The sequence below is a fragment of the Myotis brandtii genome, unplaced genomic scaffold, assembly GCF_000412655.1.
Source record: "Myotis brandtii unplaced genomic scaffold, ASM41265v1 scaffold49, whole genome shotgun sequence".
Taxonomy (NCBI): domain Eukaryota; kingdom Metazoa; phylum Chordata; class Mammalia; order Chiroptera; family Vespertilionidae; genus Myotis; species Myotis brandtii.
In genome coordinates, this window is record NW_005368707.1 from 6,148,016 (window position 1) to 6,164,179 (window position 16,164).

Below are 16,164 nucleotides of genomic sequence, written 5' to 3' on the forward strand. Positions count from 1 at the left end.
GCGGGGCGTCCGCAGCAGCAGGAGGAGGAGGAGGAGGGAGCCGGAGGGCGGCCGGGAGGCGGAGAAGGGAGGCAAGAAAGTAGCAGAAAGTGAGGCTGGCAACCCGCGGCAAAGAAGCCGGGCGAGCGGCGGCAGCAGGAAGTCTGTGCCTGAGACAAGCAGAAATACGAGCCAGGGAGGGACCGCGGCGGCGAGAGTGAAAGAGGAAACTGCAGAAGAGGAAGCTCTGCCGCCGCAGCCAGTCTGGAGGACATCAAGAAAATTTTCGAGTTCAAGGAGACCCTCGGAACGTAAGTGGGGACCGGGGAGAAGAGGGCGGAGGGGCAGCGGCCGCGGGTGCTTAGGCGGCTTAGCTGTCACCCACGCCGCCGCCGCCGCCGCAGGAACGCCGGTCGCCACGTCCTGGTCGTGGGTTCTCGGCTCCGCGAGCACCCCGCGCGCCCACCGCGTGGGTCTGCGTCCCCGGAGGGGTGGGCACGGCTGCGGGCCGGGGAGCTCTGGGCTTCGGGAGGGTAGCCCCGCCGGCGGGCGGCTTTACACTTCCCCCGACCACGCCGCCCTCTCCGCTTCTTTCTCGTCACGCGTGACTGTGGGCTGAGATGGTGGATCTTCTGTTTGCTGGCCGTGCGCGTTTATTCACCGTGTGTAGGGCGCACCGTGTGAATGAGAGACGTGGTCGTGAGAACATCGAGCTTCGGTCGCTCCCATTTCTGTCCTTCCATCGTGTGTTCTTATAGAATGACCACCTGCACCTACGAGGTGTAGGCAAGACGTTGGGTGGCCACGCGATTGTGGAAGGGAAGGATTTCGCAGTGTGCAGGGTCATGTGTGGACACACGCGCCTCACGGAGCGTGTGTCCATTTCACAGAGGCTCAGCCACGCACGCTGGGGTGCTTGTCTCCGAGCGAAGGTCTGTGAGTGTCGCTGTGCAGGCGGCTCCTCTCCAGGGCTGTATTTAGTCCGATGCTGGTGGCTGCGCCTCAAGAAAGAGATAATCAGAAGTCGATGGCATGAATGCAGCAAGCATGTGCCACTCTGTTGAGCTGCTGTTCCCTTTCTGCCCAGGAGTTGGTTTTTGTTTATTTTGTTTTAAGCGCCAGAGAATGGGTGGGGAGGCTGATTGTGAAAGAGAATCAGGCACTGCTGGATGAATCTGAAGTTCAAGTTATTGTCTCCCCTCATGTGATCAATATCTGTTGCTGATCAATATCTGTCAGTGTATATTCACACACAGCTGCCACATGAACTGGGCATTTTGCAGGGATTCATGGAGGCTGGGAAGAGAAAAAGGAGGTGTTTCGTAGGATAAACAGTGTGCTCTTTCTTTCCTTTCTTTTCCTCTTTGTCTTGGTTTTTATTTGCTTCCCCAGAACCATATTTTGAAACCCAGATTGTCTTTGCTCCACACCCAGGGTCCTTTGCTATTGTTTGGTCATTTTCCTGACCTCTGCCCCCCAATGTCTGTAGTGGGTCCCCCAGAATGAAGTTACATTTCATTCTGAAGACGGCCTTCCCCAAGATGCTGCTGATTCCTGGGAAAGCACACGTGCGGAGGCAGAGAACAGGGTCTCCTAGCTCTGTGCTTTGCTGCAGGGAGGGCACCTGTGGGTCTACACTTTCCATCTTTGTTGCAGTGAAAACAGAACAGATGCAGTCTGTTCATAATGAGGGGATTGAGGCTGCCTCTCAGCATGGCCAGTTAAGGGGTGAGTTTTGGAGAGAATTTTTGAAAATTGCCATTGAGATTTATTTGGGCCTACGGGGGTTTCGACTCTGAGATGCTCAGGCTACCAAGAGATGAGAAGCAGCCCTGACTGTGGTCCCTACAGGGGTTTTGTGACTGTGGACCGGGGGACTGGAGAGAGTGGAGTCCCTTCATGTGAAAATGCATCTCTTTGTATGGTGTGTCACCGCCTGAGCCCCTCTCATGGTCCCTGGGCCTGCAGCTTCCAGGTTGCGTGATGCAGTGTCCCCTAAGTGACGCCTGCTCCCCAGGAGAGCCCCACAGCCGCACCTCTGCAGTGGCGGGCTGCCTCCGAGGCTCACTGAGCTGTGGCTTCATTGAGTTGCAGGAGCTGCTTGGGGATGACTGCGGTGTTTCCACCTCTGGGAAGAACGGGATTTGTCTTCTGGTGCAGGAGAGACTGTAGAGCTCTTGCAAACAATCTCTTGGATTCTGGCCACGTTCCCTGTGAAGTTGGGTTTGGGTCTCTTTGGGGTCCCAAAGCTTTGCCTTCTGCTTAAAAAAAGTCTTTGACAAGGAGTTTCCCACTGAGGTCCTGTAGTGCTGGCAGGAGTTCTAGAAGGATGAAACAAACAATAAAATGATCAAAACGTTTGTACTCATTGACATAATGATAATAGTAATTGTATGTGACTTTATTAAATGAAATCTATGTAGCAGGCATCATACTAAGTGCTTACCTTATGAGGTAGGTATTTACTATTATTCCCAATTGGCAGATAGGAAAACTGAGGCAAGAGAGAGTAAGTGACCTGCAAAACATGAGCTAGATATTAAGTGATGTAGCTGATACTTGAATCTACAGAACCACTCATAATTACCCATACGGGGTTGAGCCACTTTGTGGGTTATGTAATGGCAAATGTTTAATAACAATGTGACTTAATTTTAGTATTTGGAAAGCTAATCTTAATGTAAAGAAAACATAATTGTGGGGCAACCTGCTATCTAAATCTGTAACATTTCAAAGCTTTGGGGTTATCAACATTGTCTCCTCAGACTTTCTAGAAGTGGTTTGAATTTCAGGATGCCTGTTTCACCCTGGTTCAGGTCCTGCGTCTAAATAGAGAGGTAATTTCCAGTCCCTCAGTGTGGATATTGAGTAATGAAATCTAGCATAAATCAAAGGCATCAACGGTTGCGACTGGGATTCATTTCCAAGGTACTCTGCAGGCTCAGTCATTTTGTTTGTCACACCTTCACCATATGCCTTTAAGATCCTAAGGCAGAGAAGCCCTGCCAGGAGCCAGACTGTCAGCTTGCAGTGTTAAAATGCTTTTCAAATAAAGCATTGTAAAGGCCTGACGTGTACTCTGCCAAACTTTGTCATTTGATATCTGGCTGCCTAACCCAGGTATCTTTCCTTGCAGAACGGAACACTTACTGTTGAAGCTTTAGGGTCTAGCTATTTAGGCTGTGTGGTCAGAGGGCCCTTGCTGGAGGGTGAGGCCAAATGGGAGTGAAAGCTTGCCCAAGAGGGTGGGAAACCATGCTGAGGAAGCAAAGGACAACAGAGGGGAAAGGACCGTCTTTGTGGTTTGGGCCTGGGTTAGCAGACACACCTCTGAGTCAGGCCTCAGGACAAACCTCTTACTTACCTGTAGGCTGCAGTATGGCTTCCTTTGAGAGGGAATCCTGGAACCTAACCTTATCTCCTGATAAGGTGGTAAGACTTAATTACTAGTTATTAATCAGTGACATGTTTTCAGATCCTTGGCACACTACGGGAGCAGGTAAATGCTATGTAACAGCAAATTGGGAGCGGTGAATGTTTCTGTCGGTGTATTTGCTGAGGCTCTCAGACCACCTCGCTGTGGATATCTTTTAAAAACTTCTGAAACAAGAAAATGAAAACATGATATTTGGGGAAGCATACAGATGGGAAGAAAGCTTTGGCATGGTGTCCAGGAAACACCCTAGATTCATGGAAGTCCTTCTGTAATTTCCACGTCATGAACAGTATCTGAATAGAGAAGGCCTTAGTACTTGGCAGGACACAGAAGGATTCTCCCAATAGGCCTCATTTCCCCTGGAGTGCAGGAACTAGCATGTCCCAGAAAGCAATCTTCATCTCTGCAGGGCATCAATACATGCTTTTCTTAGAGACTGAACATTTTCCATGGAAATAACTGCTGTCTGTGGGGGCTGGAGCAGGCACCGTGGAGGATGTGGGCCTGGGTTCCTGGTCTGGCTCAGCCACTATGGGGTGTGTAGCCTGTGGGTTGATTGGTCATTTGCCCAGCCTCCTCATCCCTAAAATCAGGGAGGCAGGGAAGGTGAGATAATTTTCAAGTGTCCTGATGACCCTGAGACTTTAAGGCTCGTCTGTACAAGGAAGGCACTTGCTATTGTTCTTCAGGAGCTTTCCATGCATGACTAGGTACAGCCGATTCCTGTTTAGAGGGGCAGTTTTATGTCTAAGCCAAAAGCAAAGTGAGATAGCTAAGTACAGGAAGTCTTATCCAACTTACTGTTAGCAGCATAGTGTGTTCCCCTTTTCATTAAATGAGAGCCTGCTGGGTGCTGCTTTAGGAAGGGTACAAATAGAAGTTTCTGTGGGGAAGTACTGTCTTTTCCCCCTAGTATAATATTTATATTCTTTATTCTGAAATTGCTCATTCAGTACACCTGATGAGGACAGATGATTTATTTATCTGAAGGCCCAGATGGAAAAGAGATTCAGCTGTTCTTTCTTGGGGTCTATGTAGGGGGAGAGAGGAAGACTGCAAAGCTACTTGAGGTGGTTTATATATTTGACTGCCTGGATTTTTAAATAGTATTTATTCTGGGATTACTCTGAATTTTAGAGTCTGGGAGAAGTATTTGAAAGCATATTACCAAGAGGAAAATAAAGATGGGAAGTCCCTAGATTTCTACCCAAGGTTATCCCAGCTGCAGTATTTATTAGAAGCCCCCCCGCCCCCCCCCCCCCTTTCTTTTGAAGCATGATATCAATTCAGCCTCTCATACATTTAGAAATATCTATTGAACACCTGCTATATTCTAGGCACTGGGTGGGGGTATTTGCACTGAATAAACAGATAAAAATGCCTGCTCTCCTAGAGCTTATTGGTGAGGGAGTCAGAAAATAAAAACTATGAATAAGTAAAACGCAGAGTGTGTTATATAGTACACACATTAGGGGGAAATAAATCAGGGAAAGGGGTTTTTTGCAGTGGAGGGATTGCAGCTTGAGGCAGGGTAGCTAGGGATGGCCTCACTGAGGAGCTGGTATTTGAATAAAGATCTGACGGAGCCCTGGGAGAGCTGAAAGTAGAATATGCCAGTTGGAGGGAACAGCAAAGGCTGAGGGCCTGGTGTTTTTGAGGCCTGGTGTTCAAGGAGCCTGGAGTGATCAGGGGGAGGAGAGTGGGAGCTGAGGTGAGACAGGCATGGCAGTAGAAGGGAAGTATGGGGGAGCTCAGTAAACCTTATGGATCATAGTAAAGATTGCATTTGCTCTAAAAACTTGGGGAACATTGGAGGGTTCTGAGCAGAGGAGTAACTTGATATGACTTAGGTGTGTCCATCATGGCTATGGTCTCTGTGCTGAGGGACTGGTGGTCTTAAGGGCGGAAGTGGGGAGACTAGTTGGGAGGCCATTGCAATGATGCAGGGGAGAGATGATAGTGAGCTAGAACTAGGAGTCCCGATGGAGGTGGTGAGAAATGATTGGGTAAAGGATCTATTTGGAAAGGAGAACCAATAGGAATTGTTGGTGGATTGGATATGAGGTATGAAATTCTCCAAGGATTTTTGGTTGAAAGAATGGTGCCGTTGGTGTTTTGGGTCAGTTTTTCCAAGGATTTTCTGAGCATCTGTCTGTGCTTTGGGAAGCTCTTGAGTACAGTTTCCAGCAGCAGTCGCCAACCTTTCAGACCTCACAGACCACCGGTTGCGATCTCTGGTTTAGAGGGTAAGCTCATGCCCTTTGGACTTCTGGGCTCTCTTTGTGGGGGCCTGTTGCATTTTAAGCTAAATTTCCTTCCTTCCAAGAGCTTGTGTCTGGAAAGGGCTTTGAAGTATCTCCTCTTCTGTCACAGGGAGAAAGTTGGGATAGGCTAGACATTTTTGCAGCTGGAAGAACTGCTTAACTTTCTGTGAAAATTCTGCGTTTTGCCTTTGGAATGATCAATCTAGATCACTTTGATGGTAGGCCTAGAACCTGTAACTTCTCACTTGATTGGTGAATTTGAATCTTCCAAATTCTGTGAAAAATAGTAAGTATGAGAACTCTAGCCACTCTTTTCTTTGATAGGATGTATTATACTGTTTTTGGAGACGAAAAGCCAAAAATGTCTCTTGATTGAAAAGAGATAACAAACTCTAGTGTCCTTATTAACTAGTAGGGTGGGATTTTGGAAATTGCATTTTTTGGATAGAGCTTGTCCCCTGAAGGGCTAATGAGGACTGTCTCAAGTAGGCATTCCTGGTTCAAACTTGGCAACTGAATGGACAATAATCAGGCTTGGCAGATATTAGTGTCCTCTCAGGGGAGGACTTCAGGGGTTAATTTGTTAGGTTTTTCTCTGGCTGGGTCTCCATAATCCCCTTTCATCTTTCCTTTCCCCCAGATAAATCTCCTTAAATCCCCTCTAGTCTCTCTCCTTCTCTCTCCTCTGGGAGGGGTTAGGCATTGGTCCAGTGGGGACTTGTCATGGTCAACTTGCACCCAGAATGGCAGACCCCAGGACCTCAAGCCTCCATCCTATTCAGATTTCACAGGAATCATCAGGGAGCCCAAAGCCCACTGTGGACTGATGGTGGCCAGCATGAAGCCTGGTGTCCTAGTCAGCTGACCCAAGTTTCTCTTTTGACTCAAGATGGCCAATCCAGTGCCTATGTGGCTGTTTTAGGACAACATGTGGACTCTGGGAGAGATGCTGTCAGGATCCTCTTTGCCAGTTCATGTGGTTATGTCCCCTTTACTTTCTGTGGTGCAGGAGATCACTTGAACTCATTTTTTTTATTAGATCCTTCTTGATTTAAAAAATGCTTATTATGCAGTGTATGAATTATTCAGGGAGACCAAGAGTAATCTCAAAATGGATACCACAGGCCAAGTTCATTCCATGGCAGACCAAGTTTGTTCCACGTCTCCAGCAATCACCTGTGTGTCTTGTGCTGTTTTTCCTACTATTTCAGCGAAGCTCAGAAACAGACGGATTCTATGTCTTGGTTAAACCAATCTTGAGGATAAATCTTTAAGACAGCATATTGGCTGCAGCCAGGTTGGGGAGGCAATGAATAGAAATAATAGAAAGGTGGTTTCAACACAACCACTCATAGCTGTAGTGTCTGGAGAGGCTCCTTAATCTTTCCCAGATAAGATGGAGATGGAAGCTGCTGCCCTGTGGGATTCTGGTAAGGGTCCAGTGAAGTGCATGAGTTGCCTGGGACACAATTGGGATTGAGTAAACAGCAACTGTCATCAAATTTAGCTGCCTTCAGCAGCTATGGTTGATGTTGACTACCTTCGGACATTTAGGGCCAGTACAGTGGGAAAAGCATATCAGTATCTGTTGGAAATTGATGTTGGAAGCTCTTGTTGCGATTATACAGAATGGTACATATTTAACCTCCTCCCAAATTGTGGTGAGAAACCATCACAAGTCGTCAGTCAGCCAGGGAAGGACAATTTCTGGTTGTTCTCCACAGCACAGTACTGAGCAGCTGAGAATGTAGACTCTGAGGTCACCAGGCCATGAATGCAAATTCTGGGTCCACTCTCTCCTAGCTTTAAGGTTTTGGGCAAATTATTCTGCTATTCTCAGCTTCATGTCCTTGTCTATAAAACAGGATAAGACTAGCACTTAATCTAAGGATTGTAGTGAAGATTAAACGAGGGCGGTGGAAACTACTTAGTGCTGTACATGGCCCATGAATATGTCCTCAGTAAATGCTAGTTCTCTCTCGTTGGTCTCTGTGGTGCTGGAACACTGCTCCTTAGAGGCCATTTGCTCAGATTTGGATGGTCCATTGAGCCATTCAGCATTTGCTCCCCACAGGAGGGTGATTAGTGCATAGAGTGCTAGCATTAACCAAGGGACTCAGTCTGAAACGTCCTCTGGGCCAGCTCGTGTGGTGGAGTGACCTAGTTTGCCATATATCACAGGCTCATTCTTTCCTCCAGTTATCTCATCAGCTTTGCCTCTGCACTGCTCCTGCACCCTGAGCCAGTGTGTGTGTGTGTGTGTGAGTGTGTGTGTGTGTGTGTGTGTGTGTGTGTGTGTTAATCTGTCTCCATCTACATCAGCTATGCAAGAGTCTTTTCTAACTGTACTTTCTGTCTTCTCAAATGGCACAGAGGTCTTGGTGCAGCTGTGGTCCTTCTTCAACTTAAACATGTTTTTTCTTAAGCAATTCAGTGCTTCTGCTTTGTTTATAAATCAAAATAATGTTTTGATTTATTAGAAGGACTCAAGTCACTTTTTTTTTATAGTATCTTTACATGTGGAGTTTTAAAATCTAGATATTTAAAAATGGCAGCAAATATATGCATATACCACATAAACATTTGTAACAGTTTATTTAAAGCCCAACCGGTGTGGCTCAGTGGTTGAACATCCACCTATGAACCATGAGGTTGTGGTTCGATTCCGGTCAGGGCACATGCCTGGGTTGTATGCTTGATCCCCAGTGCGGGACCTGCAGGAGGCAGCCAATCAATGATTCTCTCTCATCATTGATGTTTCTATCTCTTTCTCCCTCTCCCTTATTCTCTGAAATAAATAAAAATATATTTAAAAAACAAAACAAACACATCCTTATAGGGGACTGTTGGATGGGGCGTGAGAGATGATCTCAAAAGATTAATGTCCCAGGTCCCAGGATGTAGATATGATCTTGGGGAGCTGATAACTGAATTGGGAGATATCCCTCATCTTGACCTATTTTAGCCCTTTTGATGGCCAAACCTGGTCTTTGGGTCACAATTTATTGGGACCTCTACAGCGGGGTGAGCAGGCAAGAAGAGGCTCCCAAGCTGAAAGTAGTTGATGTTACTACTTGCTGAGAGGACCTCTCTCTGTCTTTCGTAACCACAGCACACGTCACTGAAATTGCTTTTACACCAAACTGGATTTGGATTTGGTGCTATAAATGGATACCTGAAGGTTACATATTCAGTCAAACCTCAGACAGTCACACTCCTGCCTACCTCTTACACAACTTTGTCTCCTCCCATTATGGCCCACAGGGTTGTAGGGGGAAAAGCTCCCCCCAAACAAAACAAAACCCCCAGATCTTTGTAGCTTTAGAAAATGTGTGGGTGGAGGGAAGAGAAGCTGTGCACAGTGGCAGGTCTGGCGGAGTGGTGGAGGCTGCAGACACCCCAGGCGGGGCCAGGGTCCCCTGCCATACACAGGGAGGGGCAAAGTAGGTTTACAGTTGTGAGTACTCGAAACAGAGTTCATTCTTGTATTATTTTTTACTAACTAGAGGCCCGGTGCACGAGTTTGTGCACCAATGGGGTCCCTCGGCCTGCGGGATCGGGCTGAAACTAGCTCTCTGACATCCTCCCGAGGGGTCCCGGATTGCCAGAGGGCGCAGGCCAGGTTGAGGGACTCCACAGGTGCAGGATCAGGGCTGGGGAGGAATTTGGGAGGTTGGCTGGCCAGGGAGGGACCGTGGGAGGGCTCCAGGGCGTGTCCGGCTCATCTCACTCAGTCCGGAAGGGCCGGACCCCAGCAGCAAGCTAACCTACCAGTTGGAGCATCTGCCCCTTGTTGGTCAGTGCATGTCATAGCGAGTGGTTGAGTGGCCTTAGCATATCATTAGCATATTACCCTTTGATTGGTTGAACGGCCGACCAGCCGACTGGACACGTAGCATATTAGACTTTTATTATATAGGATTCTTGTATTATTTTCCTACAATCAATTGTAAACCTACTTTTGCCTCTGCCTTGCATGGGCTGACACTTCTTTAACCATGATAAAAGTGACTGCTTGACATTTGCCTTAAAGCATTCGAAGATATAAAAATCTTTACATAGGCTGAGGGACAGTCTTTTATGATGTAAGGGATTGTAAAGGAAGTACATTGTCTCCCACACTTAACCGGAAAGAATTAGTGTTTGAATGAGGGACAGGAGGGAAAACGGGTAATTCTAGTCTTGGAACTTGGGAGGAACTGAGGAGGCTCAGGTGGGTTGCAGATTGGGAAGCTGAAGGCCCAGAGAGGAGACGGCCCCAGGCTCACTGACCTCAGCCATCACAAAACTGGGGGCTCGCTGGCCTGGGCCCTGGAAAGCCTCAGGCAGTCCCACTCTCCTCCCTCTCCCTGGTCCCCAGCGCAGGCTCTGCTCTCAGGCACAGGCCAGGGCTGTTAACACTGTAATTCAGCCAAAGCAGGGGCTCAAGGCTTCTCGGCCTGAGTAGGGTCCTGACTATCATGAAAATGTTCACTTCTCTAAGAAGATGTCCCTCTAACAACACTACACTTAAAATGAACTTTTGGAGAAGACCTTGTAGAAGTGATACTGCTTGGGTTTTTCCTACCTGTGTTATCTTGGTCAGTAAAAATGGAGTTTGTGGTCCTAGCAATGATTAAAAAATATTGTTGGCTTTTTGTGGTGCTCTTTCAGCTCCTTTGACACTGGGATATAATATCAAGACCTCGTATTTGTGTGTGTGTTTTAAATTATGGTAAAAATACATAAGATTCATCATCATCACCATTTTTAAATGTATAGATCAGTGGCATTAAGTACATTCACATTATTATGCAACCATCACCACCATCCATCTCCAGAACCTTTTTATCTTCCCAAAGGAAACTGACCCCCAATAAATACTAACTCCTCATTTCTCCTCCCCCACTCCCTGGCAACCACCATTCTGCTTTCTGTGTCCATGAATTTGACTACTCTATGTACCTCATGGAAGTGGAATCATGCACTATTTATCTTTTTGTGTCTGGCGTATTTTACTTAGCATAATGTCCCCAAGGTTTATCCACATAGTGCTACATGTCAGAATTCCCTTCCTTTTTAAGGCCGCATAATATTCCATTCTATGGATAGCACACGTTGTGTTTATTCATTCATCTGTCCATGGACACTTGGAGTTGCTTCTACCTTTTGGCTCTTGTGAATAATGCGTCTGTGCACGTGGGCATGCACATTTCATTGAATCTTTGTCTTCAGTGTTTTGGGTTATACCCAGAAGTGAAATTTCTGGATCATATGGTAATTCTAGGCTTAATTTTTGAAGTACTGCCATACTGTTTTCCACAGCCATGTGGTGTTTTGCAGCTTGCAGAATGTTTTTACGGTATGTGCATGATTCCTTCCGAGTCTTAGAGCAGCCCTGTGAGTGGGCAGCAGTCGTCCTCATTTTAGAGATAAGAAAATGGAGGTTCAGTGAAGTTAAATGACTCAGGTGGAAAAGTTGCTAAGTGGCAGATGAAGATGGAAGTCAGTGCCCTTTCTCCCATGTCATGCACTACCAGCTGGTCAGCAGAGTAGAGAATAGAGAATACTAACAGGATTAAAAAATGGCCCCTCCTTCTGTGGACTGGTCATGGTACTGTAAGGAGAGCACTGGAATCAGTTGTGTGCTGGCAAATCAGCTTTGATTTGTAATAATTGCTGATTTCCATGCTATAAATAAATACCCCCACCTGGAACAATTTCGAGCTCCCCATGGTTTAACAATCTTCTGCAAAATTCTTGAATTAGGCTCTTATGAGTGGGTATGAAGTGACGCGAACACACCTCTGATGGAAGTAGAGCCAGGAGATCTGAGTTTAGTCCCTGCTGTCATTTAGGAACTGTGGAATCCTGGCCTTATCTTCTCTACATCCTGATTACCTTGTTTGTTAAATGGGGATAATTACACCTGAATTATACCTGCTTACATCACACTCTTTTAAGTCCCAAATGAGATAAGTATGTGAAGTAGGCATTATACAAATAGAAGGTATTATTGTGTTATAAAGATTATAGCTTTAAAAATACTTCTTTCTCATAAATGTTAGTATCGTGCACTCTTTGAAATCTGGCTGTCATCTTTGGGGCATGGTTTCCAAAGAAGTTGGGCCACAGTCAACTTTGAAAGCATCAACACAAAACCAGTGTTGCACAGTATATTTTTTCTGGCTCTATTCAGGTGTGTGTTGTTTTTATTCTTGGTGTTTAAGTGATTGGTACCTTAAGAAAAACGTAAAAAAATTATGAAAGCAACATGTCATCCTAGTAGAGAATTTGAAAATCTGGAAGAGTACAAGGAAGACAGTAAGTATTGACTAGTTGGCTGGATGGGTGCTGGTAACAGTCCCTCCAGGGCAAGCATGTCAAACTCGCGGCTCAGGGGCCGCATGCCTCCTTTATTTGGCCCGTGTTAGCCTTTGAGTTTGACATGCTTGCTCTAGGGGGTGGGGAGATCTCAGGATAGGCCCCAGAGGTCAGCTGTGGGGGACCTATGAAATAATGGTGCAGCCATAGGTATTTACTAAGCAGTATGAAGGCATTTCAATGTTTTGCCATCTGGTCTGATTGAAACAATGTACATGGGTTGAGTGTTGGCTCTGGATATAGGGCTGGTGGTCTTTGTTGAGTGCTGTGGGTGTCTGATTTTCTTCACCATGTCAGTATTTTGCATTAGCTTGGTGGTGGTGATGGTGTGGTTGGGTTATTGTCATTGTCGTGCTGACTGACTCTACCCTCATTGCCACCTCTAAATGTGTACAGTCGGCAGTGGGACAGAACCTGGTGCCAACAGGAGACCCTGTTCAACTGACCTCCAGTGGGCTAATTACACACCTGGGAAGAAGGAGGTAAAACATATTCATATCCAGGTGTGGCTGACTCTTCCTGCTTGGAGCAGGACTGAGGAACTTAGCTTCTGTCACTTTGTGGCATGAAATAATACTGTTTTCTGTGGACTGAATGTTTGTTTCCTAAGAATTCATATGTTGAAACTTAACCCCCAAGTTGATGATGATATTAGGAGGTGGGGGTCTTTAGGAGGTAATTAAGTGATGAGGGTGGAGCCCTCATGAGTGAGATTAGTGCCCTTATAGAAGAGACCTCACAGAACTCCCTCACCCTTTCCACTCTGAGGACACAGTGAGAAGATGGCTGTCTATGAAGCAGGATATGAGCTCTCACCAGACACCAATCTGCCAGCAGCTCGATCTTGGACTTTCCAGGCTCCAGAACTGTGAGAATTGTCTGTTTAAAAGCCACCCAGTCGAGAGCATTATCTCAATCCATTGAGATTTTGCTTCCTGGCAAATGTCAACAGTTTGGCTCAAATAAATTCACCAAAATTCTCTATAGGTTTGAATATTTCTTACATTGACATTTACTTGGAATAGTGTGGCAGGATTCCAAAGAAGCTTACCCAGGACCACCCCCCACACTTGGACCTGGTGCTAGGATCCAGCAAAGGGCCCATTGAACCAGCTGGTTCCCTGCCAAATCAGGTGAACTTGGTGTTGGAAGGGACCTTATCTTATCAGGTGCCTAATTGTGAATGGACATCTGCCCCTGTCACTGACACTTGCCTCCATCTACAGTGATCAAAGACTTTTCAAGGATGGAAAGCCCAAATATCAGACAGAGACAGCCATCCTGAGACACTGACAAGGCCTGTATACCTACAAATTAATGTTGCTGCTAATATTAGTACTAATAATAATTATATTTGTTCTTTAGGCTTTTCTCAAACCCTATGTATATACCTCAACTGTTAATAACTACTGAAGGTGTATAAGATAACTTTTTGTATTATCAATAATATTCTTTTTATGGTTTCTCTTTTGAAATGTAGAAAAATGCTATTGCAAAAAGTACAATTAAAAGAGAAATAAATATTAAGAAAGGAATTTTATCTATAAACCCCAAAACCTAATTATGAAAGTGTGCTTACCCCTTAACCCAACAAAGACTACTAACTATATTAAGTCCGATAGAAGCTGCAATGGCTATAAAGTCATGGCTGGAAACATACTTATAAAACTCTTACTGTCCTCATCCTCTTGGCCTCTGGAATTTTAAATGGTAATTGTAATTTACAGCATTATGTTCTTACAGTCTTGGCCCCAATTAAACACACACACACACACACACACACACACACACACACACCCTGTAAGCTTACAGCTTCCAATTGCACAACTAGCGATAATCAGATTAAAACTGCACCTAAATGTTTCCAATGGGAAGTAAATTATCCATAGTAAATAGAAACCCATCCATGGTCAGATTATAAAAACTGAAAAGGTGTATATTATGCACTTAAACTATAAGTGAATGTTATACTTGATGCAAAATATTAAATAGTGAGACAGGCAGCAAAACCTGGATCATAATAGCTTATAGGTTAGAAATGATCCAGAGTGTTTTTCTTAATAAAGGCCCATAAGACCTGACTGCCTCCCATTTACCTGCCTTTCACTTTGGGAAAAAAAATTCTGCCTTGATTTCTATCCAAGGTTACGGTCTTGTCCCAGCCCTAATGGTCAATTGTTTAGTTAGACAAACACCAACTGAGACTTTTTAAGAATGAGCCTTCCTAGCACATCGGGACCTCCTTATCCAACCAAAAGGTTGTCCATCAATGCATCCTTTGGACTGACTTATGACCAAAAGGGATGTGTAGACTGAAAAGGGGCCACATACTAACCTGACAAGCTCGGGAAAGGCCTGTGTAGCAGCCTTGAAAACTCAGAGACCGAAAATAACCACAAAGAATATTCTGAAATTAAAACTTCTTAAAAAAGAAGTTTATGGCAGGTAGTTATGTCCTAGGCTAGAATCTTCCCTGATAAAAGTCAATCTTTACCTTAACTGACCCTGTCTATAATCTTTTGAATCTACGATAACATACCTTTGGAATGTCATGGTAACTCCTCCTTTTCCAGACCCCTCAGGACACAACCAATGCAGCAGGGGAGAGACCATAAGTCTTTTCTTTGTTATTGTTATCATATTAATTGTTGACTGTTAATTATCCTGTACCCACCTAAGTAAAAGAAATATGTGACTATCCTTTTACTTGTCATCCATTCCCACAGGTTTCCATGTTCTGTTTTCTCCCACCTCCCAAATCTATCACCAGTGGACTTCAGATAACCCACTTGCATCTTCTCTTTTGATTTTAATGTATAAAATAAGGTGCAAAACTGCCATTCTCTGGAGCTTATCTGAATGCATTGAGATTTTGCTTCCTGGCAATTGTTCACAGTTTGGCTCAAATAAACTCACAAAAATTCTCCATAAATAAATAAATACATAAATAAATAGCCACCCAGGCTATGGTATTTTTTTATGGCAACCTGAACAGACTACAAGACTTACAGGCACAAGTCCTGCCTTCTGCCAAATTGCTCACTCTGCAATCTTCAAGTTAACATCTCTTTAGAACATTGTGTTCACATTCAACTCATTCTTGGGATTAGAAGGTGAAGTCTTTCTAACTTAAATGGAGGTCTGCTAGGCCATCTCCCTCATCTTGTGGGCCATAAAATTGAGGCGCTTGGAGCTGAAGTGGCCTGCCTGAGGCCCCCCAGTTACTCGTGGCCACATCCACAACTCTGGTGCTTCGGCTAGGCCTCTTCTTGTGTTTTCCCTGATGAGGGTAGCAGTGAACGTCAGGCATCATTCCATCACCATCAATGTAACGGTGATTACCAGAGAAGAAACCAGGCCCGTGAGAGGTTTCCTGCTGCAGTCATTGTCTCTCCGTTCCTGTATCCTCTGTAATTCACTTGTGGATGCTGTAAAATGAGCTCTCAAGGACGCATTTGGCTCCACAGAGAATTTGGAGCCATGCCCAGTGGGTGCCTTGGGTCCCTTTGCATGGTATAGCTCCCAGGCCAATTGTCCTTAAGTTGTTGGGAAGGAACCCGAGACCTGAGAGCAGAGTACAGGCTCCTCTGATCCCTGCAGGGTCTCAGACCTGAGTCAGGAGAACCTGGGCTAAGGCCTGTGTGCAGGCTTTCCCGTGCACCAGCGGAGTAGGCCTCACACACAGGCGGCACCTACCTCGTATGTGACACCCACATGTTCCATTGAGTTTGCTGAGTAAATGAAGGATAAGTGGAACAAAAGAAGGAGCACTAGCTTTGATTACAATAATCAAGTTCAAATCCTAACTGTGCCACTTCTGAGTTGAGAGACCTTGAGCAAATTACGTAATCTTTCTGAGTTTCTGTTTTCCCACATTGAAGTGGGGATAGCAGTACTTACCTTTCCAGCTTGTTGTGAGGTTTTGTTGCAAAAACTATAAGGGATATAAAGCATGCTACATATTATAGGTGCTAATTAAAGGGGCACTGATTTAGTGTTTTAAGTGAATAGGCATTAGGTCTCATTGTGTGATTTCAACTTCATTGAAAAATCTCTTTAGTGGATGCCTTGAGGAATACCATTAGAGAACCATTCCTTTGGCTAATGACATTTTCTCAAGTA

The 16,164-nt window shown here is 45.3% G+C and overlaps 1 protein-coding gene across 1 annotated transcript in view; it reads left to right on the forward strand.

Annotated features, from left to right (window-relative positions):
- The window catches only part of CAMK1D (calcium/calmodulin-dependent protein kinase ID), a 412,726-nt gene that overhangs the window by 7,595 nt on the left and 388,967 nt on the right, over window positions 1-16,164 (forward strand). The window contains exon 3 of the mRNA XM_005876600.2: window positions 163-290. Coding sequence (XP_005876662.1) covers window positions 163-290 — 128 coding nt within the window. The remainder of the gene's footprint in view (window positions 1-162; window positions 291-16,164) is intronic.